Source organism: Aquila chrysaetos, chromosome 17 (assembly GCF_900496995.4).
Source record: "Aquila chrysaetos chrysaetos chromosome 17, bAquChr1.4, whole genome shotgun sequence".
In the NCBI taxonomy this organism is placed as follows: domain Eukaryota; kingdom Metazoa; phylum Chordata; class Aves; order Accipitriformes; family Accipitridae; genus Aquila; species Aquila chrysaetos.
Genome location: NC_044020.1, coordinates 8,749,776 through 8,762,567, shown reverse-complemented (window position 1 = coordinate 8,762,567; position 12,792 = coordinate 8,749,776). Strand labels below are relative to the sequence as shown.

General features: G+C 38.5%; 1 protein-coding gene across 2 annotated transcripts in view; it reads left to right on the top strand.

Annotated features, from left to right (window-relative positions):
* BRAF (B-Raf proto-oncogene, serine/threonine kinase) overlaps nucleotides 1–12,792 on the top strand; it is an 89,977-nt gene that overhangs the window by 61,346 nt on the left and 15,839 nt on the right. For both annotated transcript variants that reach the window (XM_030041415.1, XM_030041416.2), the window contains 7 exons: nucleotides 2,440–2,576; nucleotides 3,282–3,399; nucleotides 4,559–4,643; nucleotides 6,977–7,153; nucleotides 8,650–8,696; nucleotides 9,258–9,376; nucleotides 10,165–10,296. In XM_030041415.1, coding sequence (XP_029897275.1) covers nucleotides 2,440–2,576; nucleotides 3,282–3,399; nucleotides 4,559–4,643; nucleotides 6,977–7,153; nucleotides 8,650–8,696; nucleotides 9,258–9,376; nucleotides 10,165–10,296 — 815 coding nt within the window. The remainder of the gene's footprint in view (nucleotides 1–2,439; nucleotides 2,577–3,281; nucleotides 3,400–4,558; nucleotides 4,644–6,976; nucleotides 7,154–8,649; nucleotides 8,697–9,257; nucleotides 9,377–10,164; nucleotides 10,297–12,792) is intronic.

Below are 12,792 nucleotides of genomic sequence, written 5' to 3'. Positions count from 1 at the left end.
TTAACATATTTTTTCTAAACAAAGGTCGTTGGATTGCATTGCAGTGATTTTAAAGACAAAGTGACATCCTTAACTTAGAATTTCCTTGACTGTTCAGTTTAAGTCAGTTCAGTGCTTTAACAGTTTTCTATATTTAGTATTCTTTGTTTTGAAAAGTAATCTAGGAAATCAAATTTGAATTACAAACATTTCCATTGATATCTTGTTAGGTCTCAAGTTTTTCAAGTAATGTGTCATGTCAACTTTCAACAAATACTTTATTTTGAGAATGTGTTATTGATGCCACATTGGGGCTCTAGATGGTTTTAGACCATGTAGTTTTTATTTAGTTAGTAAATCTTCAGTGAAACGGTATTTGTTTGTGTCCTGTACCGTGTAAAATAAGACTCTTCCATTTTCATGTCATTGACTCGGGGGGTAATTTAGGCCTAAAGCTGTCAATGGATCTGTTGTATTGCACAAAATCCCCCAAAAACTCTGTGGGATTTCACACACTGGAGAAACCAACTATTGAGTCACAGCATGAAATGTAAATATTTGTGCCTATACCTATACATGTAGAAATGGGTAGTCCAATGCATGTAGTGTGGTTTTCCAATGCTACCATTTTGGCTGTTTCAAAGACTTTTGTTTCAGAATATATCAAGAGCAGTCCACCTTATGAACTTGTAAAGTTCTTCCAGAAGTCTTTGTAAGAAGACAGGTGTTCCCAACAAGAAAACTGGCTACAGAATGGAATACGTTACGTACAGCTTCAGAGTCCAAGCTAATGACTTAAGTCCAACATTATCTGAAGTATTCTGCTCTAATAACTTGGAAAACAGGCCATCTGGTATTATTATGAACAGATTAACTATAATGTTTTACCATGCGCTGTAAGCATTTTTGGTGAGGAGTGAATATTGTGCTAGTGTTTCTGTATCATGGTATTAAAATTTAAGTAGAAGACTTTAGTTACCTCTAAAGAAAACGCATTCAAGTAGAGCTTTGCTATTCCAGAGAAAGTCTGTAACCCAGTAAACTTTTGGAAAATTGCTCGTGTTCTGGGATCATCATACATTTAATTCCATATATGTATGATTTCAGACCAATGACATAATAAATATATGACAGTACAGTGACCGTAACAGGAATATGAACAAAAGTCCGTCCTTCAGGTTGCTGGCTTCCAGCTGCTTGTAAGTGTAGTTAGGATGCCCAATATGCATCATTATTGTTGCTTTGGCATGTGGGACAAGGTTTATGGATGCTGCGTCCCTTTTTTTGATGTGTTGGTATGTCATTATTTTGTCCCTTCCACTTCTAAATGTATGGATTTTAGTTCAGTGAGGACAGACAGTGATGCATATATATAGAATCTGATAAATTAGCACGCACTGAGTGACTGAACTTGAGCAACAGTATTAAAAGTCACAAAGTCAATTTTTTAACTCAAGTTGGCATTAGGAGATGCTTTTTTGTTTAGAAGCAGGCTTCTAAAGGAATATGAGGAGGAGTATTGTCGTCTACCACATCGCAGAGCACTGATGTGAGGGAAAGCGTTGGAATGTTGGAGGTCTTGTACAATGACATACATTGTTTAACAGAGCAGTGTGAATTTAATTAACAGTTGACCCTATTTTATGTCCTTTGCATTGGGAGGGTCAGCGTAACCTTGTTATGAATAATTATGGTGTATTTTAAAAACCAGTGTCTAGTTGAAGTGCTCTATTTGTAAAGAGCCATTGAGGCTCTGAAACACAGCTCTGATAGTGACATTTTCCTGCGTAGATTTGTTTAGATAACATATAGGCTACAGATTTGTGGTTCTTTCTGTATTTAATAGAATATGCTTCAAATAGCTGACTAAAGTACTTGTTCTTTTTTAATCCTTTCTACAGTCTAATATTTACTTTTAAATGAGAGCTCTCTGCTAACAGATAGCTTTAAAACAGCCAAATGGTTTTCAGGTGGCACTTGGAGACTCAACTAGAAAACATTTCAATTTTTTGCATTTAGTCTATTTTGATTCCAAAGTACAGTATTTCAGCTATTTATTGGGTCCCTAAAAGGTTAGTTACAAGAAATATGAGAGGTAGCTACTGCTAACTAAAAAGCTACTACTTTTCTTCTCAAAGAAACTGGTGGAATTAAAAAATACTTCCCCCCCCCCCCCGCCCTCATTTAAAGAGACATTGTCCTTCTGATAATTCATGAACAAGAGACTGGGACTATCTGGTGTACAGGGATGTTTGCTATAGACTTGTCTCTTCCTGAAATCTAAGACTTGAGCACTAATCTAATATTAGGACAATATTCCTAGTATATGTTTGTTCCCTTTTAACATTTACATTGATGTTTGGAGATACTGCATCTTAAACACAATTCTTGTACCTAATATCAATACATTCTCGTAAGCTGGCTTCTTATAGATAAAATTATACTGTTTCTGAAATTTAGGTTCAACTGCAGGTTTGTCTGCAACACCTCCCGCCTCTTTGCCTGGGTCACTCACCAATGTGAAAGCGTTACAGAAATCACCAGGACCCCAACGGGAACGGAAATCATCCTCATCCTCAGAAGACAGAAATAGAATGGTAAGGGAAAGATCAGCTATTTTCATTCGTAGCATGGTATATTCATAGTACAGAAATACTACACAACCATGTTCCTCTCGCTTTTGTTTCATCAAAGCCTTCTGAATTATTTTGAAGATGAGTATGGTAATGATCAAGGACTTTAAGCCTATAGGTAATGGAATATTGAAACTCTGGGACTGATACATGAATCATTTAAATAATTGACTATACTCACTTTTACTCCATTGCACCCAAATGTCTTGGTGTGCTTCATATTATAATGCCAGTTTCCCTTCTAATAACAGCTTAACTTTTCCCATCGTGATTCATGAACTTTGAAAGTTCTCTAATGAATCTCAAATGTAACAATACATATGAATGTCTGCATTTTTTTTTAATTCACAATGTAGCATTATACTTGAGTAAGAACTGAAAAATAAATGAGACTTTCTTTTTGGTAAGAGTTTCTTAATATTTACTGGTTTTAATACTGCCAGAAACCTGTGGCAAATATTTCATGCCAGGAAATAATTTAGTATACCTTTGTGTTGAATTTTGTGCATGGCTGGCTTGAAAAGGCAAATGCAATATCTGAAAAAGAAAGTTCTCTTAGGACTTTAATGATATGAAATGCTGATACCAAGTCTTTAACAAAGGAGCTGTTTTCACAGCCACTAATGCACTTGCTTTCTTCCTTTTTATTGTTTATGCATATATATAAAGAAAACCCTTGGTCGACGGGATTCAAGTGATGATTGGGAGATACCAGATGGACAGATCACAGTTGGACAAAGGATAGGATCTGGATCATTTGGAACAGTCTACAAAGGGAAGTGGCATGGTATGTGACCGTCCTGGCAAACAGTTATTCTTAAGCAAGTAACATTGCCTGCTGGGGGCCACCCAGCTAGAAAGCAGCTTTGCGGAAAAGCATCTGTGGATTCTGGTGGGCACCAAGTTGAACATAAGCCAGCAATGCGCCCATGCTGCAAAGAAGGCTAATGATATCCTGGGCTGCATTAGGCAAAGCATTGCCAGCAGGTCTAGGGAGGTGGTCATAGACTCATAGAATGGTTTGGGTTGGAAGGGACCTTAAAGATCATCTAGTTCCAACCCCCCTGCCGTGGGCAGGGACACCTTCCACTAGACCAGGTTGCTCAAAGCCCCATCCAGCCTGGCCTGGAACACTGCCAGGGATGGGGCAGCCACAACCTCCTGGGGCAACCTGTTCCACTGCCACACCACCCTCCCAGTAAAGAACTTCCTTACATCTAATCTAAATCTACCCTCTTTCAGTTTAAAGCCATTACCCCTTGTCCCATCACTACATGCCCTTGTAAAAAGTCCCTTTCCAGCATTCTTGTAGGCTCCCTCTAGGTACTGGAAGGCTGCTGTAAGGTGTCCCCGGAGCCTTCTCTTCTCCAGGCTGAACAACCCCAACTCTCTCAGCCTGTCTTCATAGGAGAGGTGCTCCAGCCCTCGATCATCTTCAGCCTTCTGATCCTCCCCCTCAACACTGGTGAGGCAACGCCTGGAGTGCTGGGTCCAGTTCTGGGCTCCTCAGTATGAGAGAGACATGGACATACCAGGGAGAGTCCATTGAAGGACCATAAAAATTATTTATATTAAGTACTGTGCTAAATAGGTAATGTTAGAACTTCAGACTGTTTAGAAACTCAACTCTTGCATGTTCTTCTGAATTTAGTAATTATTAGGGTAAAGATGAAAGTTACTAGAAGGGCTGAAGTATCCATCTTGATGAATGAGGATTTCAAATGTGTATTTGGAAAGCTTTGACTTGGCTGGGATTTCTCAGAGTAAAATAAAAACAGTGTTTATACATTTTACAGAATGTTTACTTATTTTAATATGGTAGTGGTTTATTTCATGAAAGCTAGAAAATAGGGTAGCTCAATATTTCTGATGCTCACTCTGTAGAGCATTTTCTCAATAGAGGAATATGTATCAATGGCACTTACTAAAAAATTGCTATTTTAAAGGTGATGTGGCAGTGAAAATGTTGAATGTTACGGCACCTACACCTCAACAGTTACAGGCTTTCAAAAATGAAGTAGGAGTGCTCAGGTAAGAATATTTTTAATGGCATAAAATAATGTGTGTAGATTTATGCTTCATCAATCATTGAATTTTAGATTGCCATTAGAACACATTGGTCTTATTCCTCCGTGTTGATACTTTGGGCAGAAAATATAACTTGCCATTTTAAAATATTTCTTTGTATCCACTGCTACTTCCTTCCCGTGTATGTGTTTGTCTGTGCACCTATGTTGTGAATATATGTGTGTCCAAATACTCAAGACAGGACTGGTTTTTGCTATTGTACTACCCCCAGGGCACAGTCAAGCCTAAGTGTGAACTGTAGACCTTTCTTTCCTCTTATCCACATTTTGAGATTGAAGGAGAGCATGACTAATTGTTGGTTTTGAGCTACAGCACTGTCCATATTATCTGTTGTTTAGTAGTCTCTGTTCAGCAGCATTGACTTCTCTTTGAGGTTTTTTTAAAATGTATCTCTCATAAAGTCACTTCTTGATTCCTTTTCTCATGTCTACTGCTTGTACTTTCTCAGAGGAAGTATTTGTCTTGGGTTCAGCTCTTAAAAGAGGATCCATCAACATGATAGAATAGAATATTTATTGGGGAAGACCATTAGCATCCAAGTACAATCTTGAGCAGTCTCGAGCATAATTCTGTTTTAAGAAACAAAATAGAAAGATGGTTTTTGCCTCTGGAAAACTGATGTGTTGAGCTGGGCACCTGTGCTGGAGGACCATCCCCAATAAGCTACTTAGTAAAAAGGGGTTGGTCAGCCTTTTTCCCCAGGAAATGTTAGTTCTGACTCTAAGTCCATAGTTGTGGAAGTAGAGGCTTTCTGGGGTATGCTACTTTGGATATCTCTGCATATTTTTTGCACACCTGCTCAGGTATTTAATGAAATAAAAAAATCTTGTATTTCATACCTATTCCAGATTTCTGCTGGCAGTCCCATAGCTGGAGTCCAGCCTTTCTCTGTTGTTGATCATTTCATCACTTAGAGTAAATAGTCAGTTGTCCTATCCTTTGACCCAGACAAGCCAGATTTACCTGTAGTTGTGCCTTTTCCATTACGCTTCATCATTACTTTCTTAGCTTTGAGGTAGCATTTGCAAGAAACCACTTATTTTTTGTTCACTCAGCAGTCACTTGACAAATCCTTGAGCCTGAAAAAGGCACAGTCACGTAGTGTAGAACTGTCCTAGTCTGCATTGCGGAGAGGACAAAGGGGTTCACACTCTAGGCTCCCACGTTAGTTTTTTCATATAAGAAAACCTAAAGAGCTCTGCCATCTTCAGCAGCAGCATAGATTTCAGAAGCTACCACAGGTTTTAAGCTTGGTCTGTCAGGTTTCATCAACAGCGAGCTTGACTGCCTTCAGTACCGAGCTGTGTTGGAAGAAGATTGCCTTTATTTTTCCTCAGCCCTTGGGAATGCTAGGAAATACTCTCAGAATTCTGAGGTGCCACATCTTTGTAATATCTCATTGTTATGTTTGGAGGTGTCTAGTTCTTCATGTCCATTTGATGACAATAAGAACGTGATTGACTTTCCCTGGAGGGTGAGGACAATCCTTCAGATTTTGCAGTGTATCAGTAGATTCTTTCAGGCCTTGAATCTACTGGGATATCTACTGAGATAATCCTCTCTGCATTGTTCGTTGTGAAGTTTTTCTGTCTGGAGTTGCTCCACCTTTGAAATAGGTTTGATTTAATCTGGCCAAATCTCTGTGGTGAGCTCCGGTCTCTCCCAGTGCTGTTTGGGAACAAGTTCATAGCATAACCTTCCTGAGGTACAGTTTTCATACCTGTTTCCATTCTTTCTTGTATGCTAGCTCCATAGAGAGTACAAAATTCCTGTCAAATAAAGCACTAAGAAAAACTGAAGCCTTGTCAGGGAGGTGTGGTGATGGCTTCTGAACAAAAGATTGTCCTTCCTTGAAAGCCTCTGAGACTGGAATTTCATTTTGGATGTCCCCCTTATGGGCAGCAACATCTCGTAGCTGGACTGGGGTTAAACAAAAGCAGACCTGCCTGCAAACCATCACTGTCCCATGGGGACCTAGTGTTAACAGCATCTTCTGCGCTGTCCTGTGCTGGGTTGTTCACAAAAGCAAGAGGAAGCAGTGCTTACCCCAGAATAGCTATTCTGTGTCATTACGATAAGAAAGGCTAACTGCTGGAATAATTCATTAAACTGAATCTAGCAACAGGTTAACATGTTATGTTAGTAAAAGTTGAGATTGACCCAACAACTCCTGTTTGGAAATATCTATTTAGATTGTGATAGATCTGCCTGGGTTTTTCCTGATTTTCTGATCCGCCTGATTTCCTCCTGATTTTTTTTTTTTTTTTGTTCAACAGGAAAACACGTCATGTGAATATCCTGCTTTTCATGGGTTATTCAACAAAACCCCAGTTGGCTATTGTTACACAATGGTGTGAGGGGTCCAGCTTATATCACCATCTACACATCATTGAGACCAAATTTGAAATGATCAAACTAATTGATATTGCACGACAGACTGCACAAGGCATGGAGTAAGTATTGTATTGCTTGTTTACAAATGAGCATTGGGGCAATGTTTACTTATCCTCTTCACACTCTGACTGACATCAGCAAATAAGGCCAGCTATCTGCTCACTTTGTCAATCCCAGGGCCCTGCCTTGATGATCAAAGCATTTGGTGTTTATTATTTTGATTAGTAAAATAGACTTTGTTTTCTTTTTTTGGAACATAGGGAAATACAAATCATCAAGGAAATACAGTCTTAGTAGAATAAAGATAATGACAGTGTAGTTAAACTTTAAATCTTGAGAGCAAAGATTTCTGTTTCAGGCTTTACAATCTTCACAGTGCAGATAGTCTTATGGTAGGAGGTAAAACATAGTTTAAAAAGAAACACCCTGTGAACAAAAGGAGAGAATCCTGTAAGATAACGCAGAAGGCAGACAGCCCTGTTAGCAAAAAGAATTGATTTTTTTTCTGCTTTTCTTATAAGTATTGTAGCTCTCTAAATAATAGATTTCAGCATTTGAAGAAAACATACCTATTTTGTTCTAAGGACTGTAAGTAATCCTTACTCCCATAGAGGGCAATTGTGTGAGTTAGAATTTACAAAGCTAGCCCAATACTGTGTGTCAAAATCAGAACACTGATGTAAGATCAGAGAAATTGCCCTCCAGCTGGAAAACCACTATGATGATTGCAGTTCATTGTGCCATTTTTCTACTAAGCATTCTATTACACTTTCAGTCAAGAAGTAGGGAGGTGTTCACAGCAGCCAGCCTCAGCCTTCTGTTAGCCTGCTCATCTCCCCCGGCTCCCTCTGTAGGTAGTGGAGATGCAGGAGCTGTTTTATGAGTGTGTTTCAAAGCAAAGACATACATTGGGGCTTTTCCAGCAGGTTTGTGCCAATCTCATTGACTAAACAAAGAGCCATGGGAGACTGGTTGCCTAATTTAGGCTATATCTATGCTGTGGGGCAAGTACTTTCCACTGTGTTCCCTGCAATCTATTTATCCAGTCTGCAATCAGGGGATCTTTTTTCCAGTCCCATACTAAAAAGCAGTCAGCACACTTGAGTACATGCTGAGGCTGGGAAGCACATTTAGCTCCCACAATTTAAAATCATCTTACCTGAAGCTGTGACTAGTCCGCAAAGTGTCTTGACAGTCACCTTTAAGGCTGGGAGGCAGAACCTTCAGCACTGAATGGCATGTCAAAAACTACTGAAGTTCTTTTATTTTTATTCTGAATATTGAGTTACAATCAAAAAGCAGAAGTTGGCGCATAATTGTTACTTCATTCTTCAGTAGCATCAGGTTTCAGCTGAAAATCTAAGCTTTATTTTATTTTTGTTTTTTTCATCTGACTGTTGCAGAAACTGTTACGGGTAACTGAAGTTTTGCCACCCTGATAAATATGTGTAGTTCGAATATCTACAGAATTTGTGTTTCAGTATTACAATGAATTTTGAGTCGTTGATTAGTGAAATACCATTTAACCCACCTAATCTATGATGTTCCTTTTCAGTTATTTGCATGCCAAGTCAATCATCCACAGAGACCTCAAAAGTAATAGTATCCTTTCTCAGAGACGTGATTGTGGAACATGACAGCATTCCTGATTTTTTTTTTTTTTCCCTGCCAGAAATGAACTTAGTGATGTGAAAAGCTGTTCATGTGTGAATATTTGCTGAGTTAAAATTCCATTGAGAGGGGGTAATATCACTCGTAGAGAAGTAAGGAACACTTACCATGTCTATTGATGTGATAGCAATAACGTAGTGAGTTTTGTTGTGGTATCACAAAGATTTTTGCGTCATTTGGTTTCTACATGTAATGAAAGATTATGCCAGTTCACTCATGGAATATTTTCAGCTTTTCTCGTACTTGGCATTTCAAGAAAGCCGCTTGGGCCGTGGTCTGTTCAGCCCTGGCCCAGTCATTACATATGTAACCCTTAAGTACCATAATTCACCATGCTGGCTGCTTAGAACCTGTATTATATGAAAAACTTCTTCATTGATGGTGGATGGTTAAAACTGTTATGTCTAATGTTGCAAATTTGTAGCTGTTTATTGTTCTTGTAGGACAGGACCAGTACCGCTTGTTTGTTTTCCCTTAACATTTCCCCCTTAGATATTTTTCTTCATGAAGACCTCACAGTAAAAATAGGTGATTTTGGTCTAGCTACAGTGAAATCACGGTGGAGCGGATCCCATCAGTTTGAACAGTTGTCTGGATCTATTCTATGGATGGTAAGCAAGGGGGAAGTGGTGTGTTTGTTTCAACAAATATAATTGCCTTCGGCCAAAGCTTCTAAGACTATCCCTCCAGCACACTGACACATTCAAGCTGTCTTAAGCTGCAAAAGACAAGCAGTAATACGAAGTACTAAATTAATGCTTTTCAGTTCTTCCTTAAGCATATGTTTTCCAGTAGTCAGCAAAAAAACTTTAGTGTCTTCATCCCTTATTCTGAGGTTTAAACTGAAAAGAAAATGGTGGCTATGGAAAAAGGGTATGGTTAATCCAGGGTTGAGGAGAAGATGAGAAAAGCCACGGAAAAAATCCTGCTCAGCCAAACTAGCTCAGCCACAAGTAAGATGCACTTAAGTTTTAAGGATTCAAGCACGGCTACTCTCAAGAGGTTGTACAACTTGCTTAAGTCTTAATAAGAAGTATAGTTACAACCTCCTGTGCAACTCCGCTTTCTCCTTTTCTCCCTAGAAAAAAATGAAGGCTCTGTTAGTTGGCATTATTTTCAGTGTTGTTTTAATTCTAGTTTCAAAATAGCTTCTCGGCCTGGGCAAGGTCATTTTGTTCTGTTGTAGAGGAATAAGGAGAATCACCAAGCTAAAATGAACCAATGGATTTTGAGATTCATGTCAACATCCACTCTACATTAGGACCCGGTAACACCTGAAGGCAAGAGTGGGCCTTTTGCATCTGCTATAGTCTGGACAAGTCTGTGTTTTGTTCCTGGTATGTGAGGTGCAGCCTGATGTGGTGAAATAAAAACTTAATTCTTTCCTTTTATGGTACAGGCACCAGAAGTTATTAGGATGCAAGATAAAAACCCATATAGCTTTCAGTCGGATGTGTATGCATTTGGGATTGTTCTTTATGAATTGATGACTGGGCAGTTACCATACTCAAACATCAACAACAGGGACCAGGTAAGGGAAGTGATTGTCTTCAGTCAGCTGTGGGCTGAGACAGAGATTGATGCAGCCTCCTGAAGTCACATCACATTCTGATGTTTTGTGTGTTTGATTTGTGTTTCTGATTCTGATGTTACGAGATGATGTTTCTACGTTTTCTAGATCTGCCTCAGCCACATAGCACCAATTTACTTATTTCTCTTGAGGTTGTTTTTTTTTCTTTTTTACTTCAAGTATAGATTTTCAGCTTCTCAGCTGGTTGCCAGGATACTTATTAGGGATAGAGCAGGTTACTTAATAGTAGTCTAGTTTAGAATAGTTCTGCGAAGACAAAATGCTCCTCCATATGTTCAGTTATTCCTCTCCCCCGGCACCCCCCCCCCCCCCCCCCCCGCCCCTTGCATTGAATAATAGTTCAGCAACAGGATTGACAAAATGGAACAGCAATCATCTTGCTGAATGTTTTATATTCATTTCAATCCTGAGAAATGCATGCACCGTCTAATTGAATTTCAGGATATCAGCATTTCTCAAATCCTGCTTGATGGAGTATATGACTTTCCAGAGTGTGTGAATCCTGTAAGAAGATTACTTAATTGTGAACAAATATTCCTTAAGTCTAATGATACCACACGCCTATAATATATCTCCACAGGATAGGCACGTTTGCGAAGGCATATCTGATTCATTATTTCTCTGTCTAATCTGAAAATAGTATCTATGCATCAAGATCTTTGGTGTAAACTATTCCATGTCTGGGCGGTGATATATTTATGTTGTTTCTGTGTCCGCATCCCTTGTTTTTTCACTGTCAGTACTTGAGAAGTGCAACCATAGCAACGTTCATCTGTGAATACCATTTTATAAGGCTGCTTCCATATTTGACAGAACACTTCATCCCAATTCATCAAATTTGGAGTGACTCCTTTTTTATTAATATTATTATTTTTTTATTTTTAATTGGGTTTGCCTTTTGAAAGAAGGGGAAATGTCCAGATTCCTGGCCAGATGGATATAGCCTTCTACAAGCAGTATTCGGGCATTGTTTTGTTTTTACATTTTGAGATTTGAAAGATGGACCCAGTGATGTGAGTGCTCACAATTGAGTGCTGAAACAAATTTTAAATTGCAAGTGAAGCCAACATATAAAATGTGATCTAATATCTTGAGTTTTGTCACTCCCAGTCTATTGTCTGAAAAGAGGTAAATATTGCTCACTCTCTGTTGGTGCATCTACATCAGCTACTATGACACAACTGAGATTCTTAGTGAACAAAGCATTGTTCTTGTTACACCTCAGAATGTTTCTCTCACCTTAACAGATTTTTCTAGACAGACTAGGACTGTTCTTGTAGTGATACTCTCTTTTCTCTAGTTAAAATAAAAGTTTAATCCCTGTATTATTTGTAAAGATTGTATCGGAAACATAAATAATAATAATGAATTTTGAATAATTTCAACTTAAGTAGTGTAACTATTTAGAAGAGTACCTTCTAGATGATGGTAAGTCTCACTGCAGCAGAGGTAAGGGACGGGGTAGACAAGTCTTTACTATGAAATGCTGCTCTGGCACATGGGGATTTCTAAAGAAACCATATGGGAGTTTTATACTCCTCCTTGATGCCAACACAGATGCGACTGAATCAGACAGTTAAAAAAGGACCAGGATTGTGTTAGTATAAATAACATGTATAGCTTGCATGAGATGTGGGGTTTTTCTGTTGTTTTTTTTTGCCAGTGTCAAGATATGAGCTAGTTACACTTCATTAAATATAAGGTATGATACACCTGGTGGGTCTGTCTGAGTATTCAGAAAAGGCAGTGATTATCTGCTGCAGCATGAATGGATCTTTGATTAGCTAGTTTGAAAGGGCTTTTTAGTGTCAGCGCAACTGCAGTACTCAAACCACATTGCATTTGACCTTGGCTTGACATGATGATGTTTGATGGTTTTTTATATATCCAAGAGAACATTAACCATATTTATGCTTTGCTTTCCTGCTTTCTATTAGTTTGTTTTATGCTTAAGTTTTATCCTTAGGTGAAATATAAGCCTTCCATGTTAAAGGAATTACTGTAAAAATACAAAGCCTGTCTGTCTCCTCTTCTACAGAGGAGAGGCAGTTTCTCTTTTTCTTTTGTGGGGTTTTTTTTGGCGGGTGGGGAAAGTGGTCAGATGTCGAGAATTAGCTTTTGTGGTATAAAAGTATATGAAGGAATTTATTCTCACACAGTAAGGGTTTTTAATATCTGAAGTCCATGTGTTTCTTAAAACACCTTTCAGTGTGAACTTGCTTTTGACCTATAATATAAAACAGAATTTTTATTTTTGCAGAATATTTATTTTTAGGCATTCTGTTCCTGCCATAGAGTTCCTTATTCTTGTTTTTGTAACAGTTTTTGACACCGAAGAACCACTCCCTTAGATGGTTATTGCTGTAAATGGTAACCATTTACTAGTGTTCAAGTTTCACAGAAATATCTCCTAGGAGGAGGAGGAAAAATCTAATT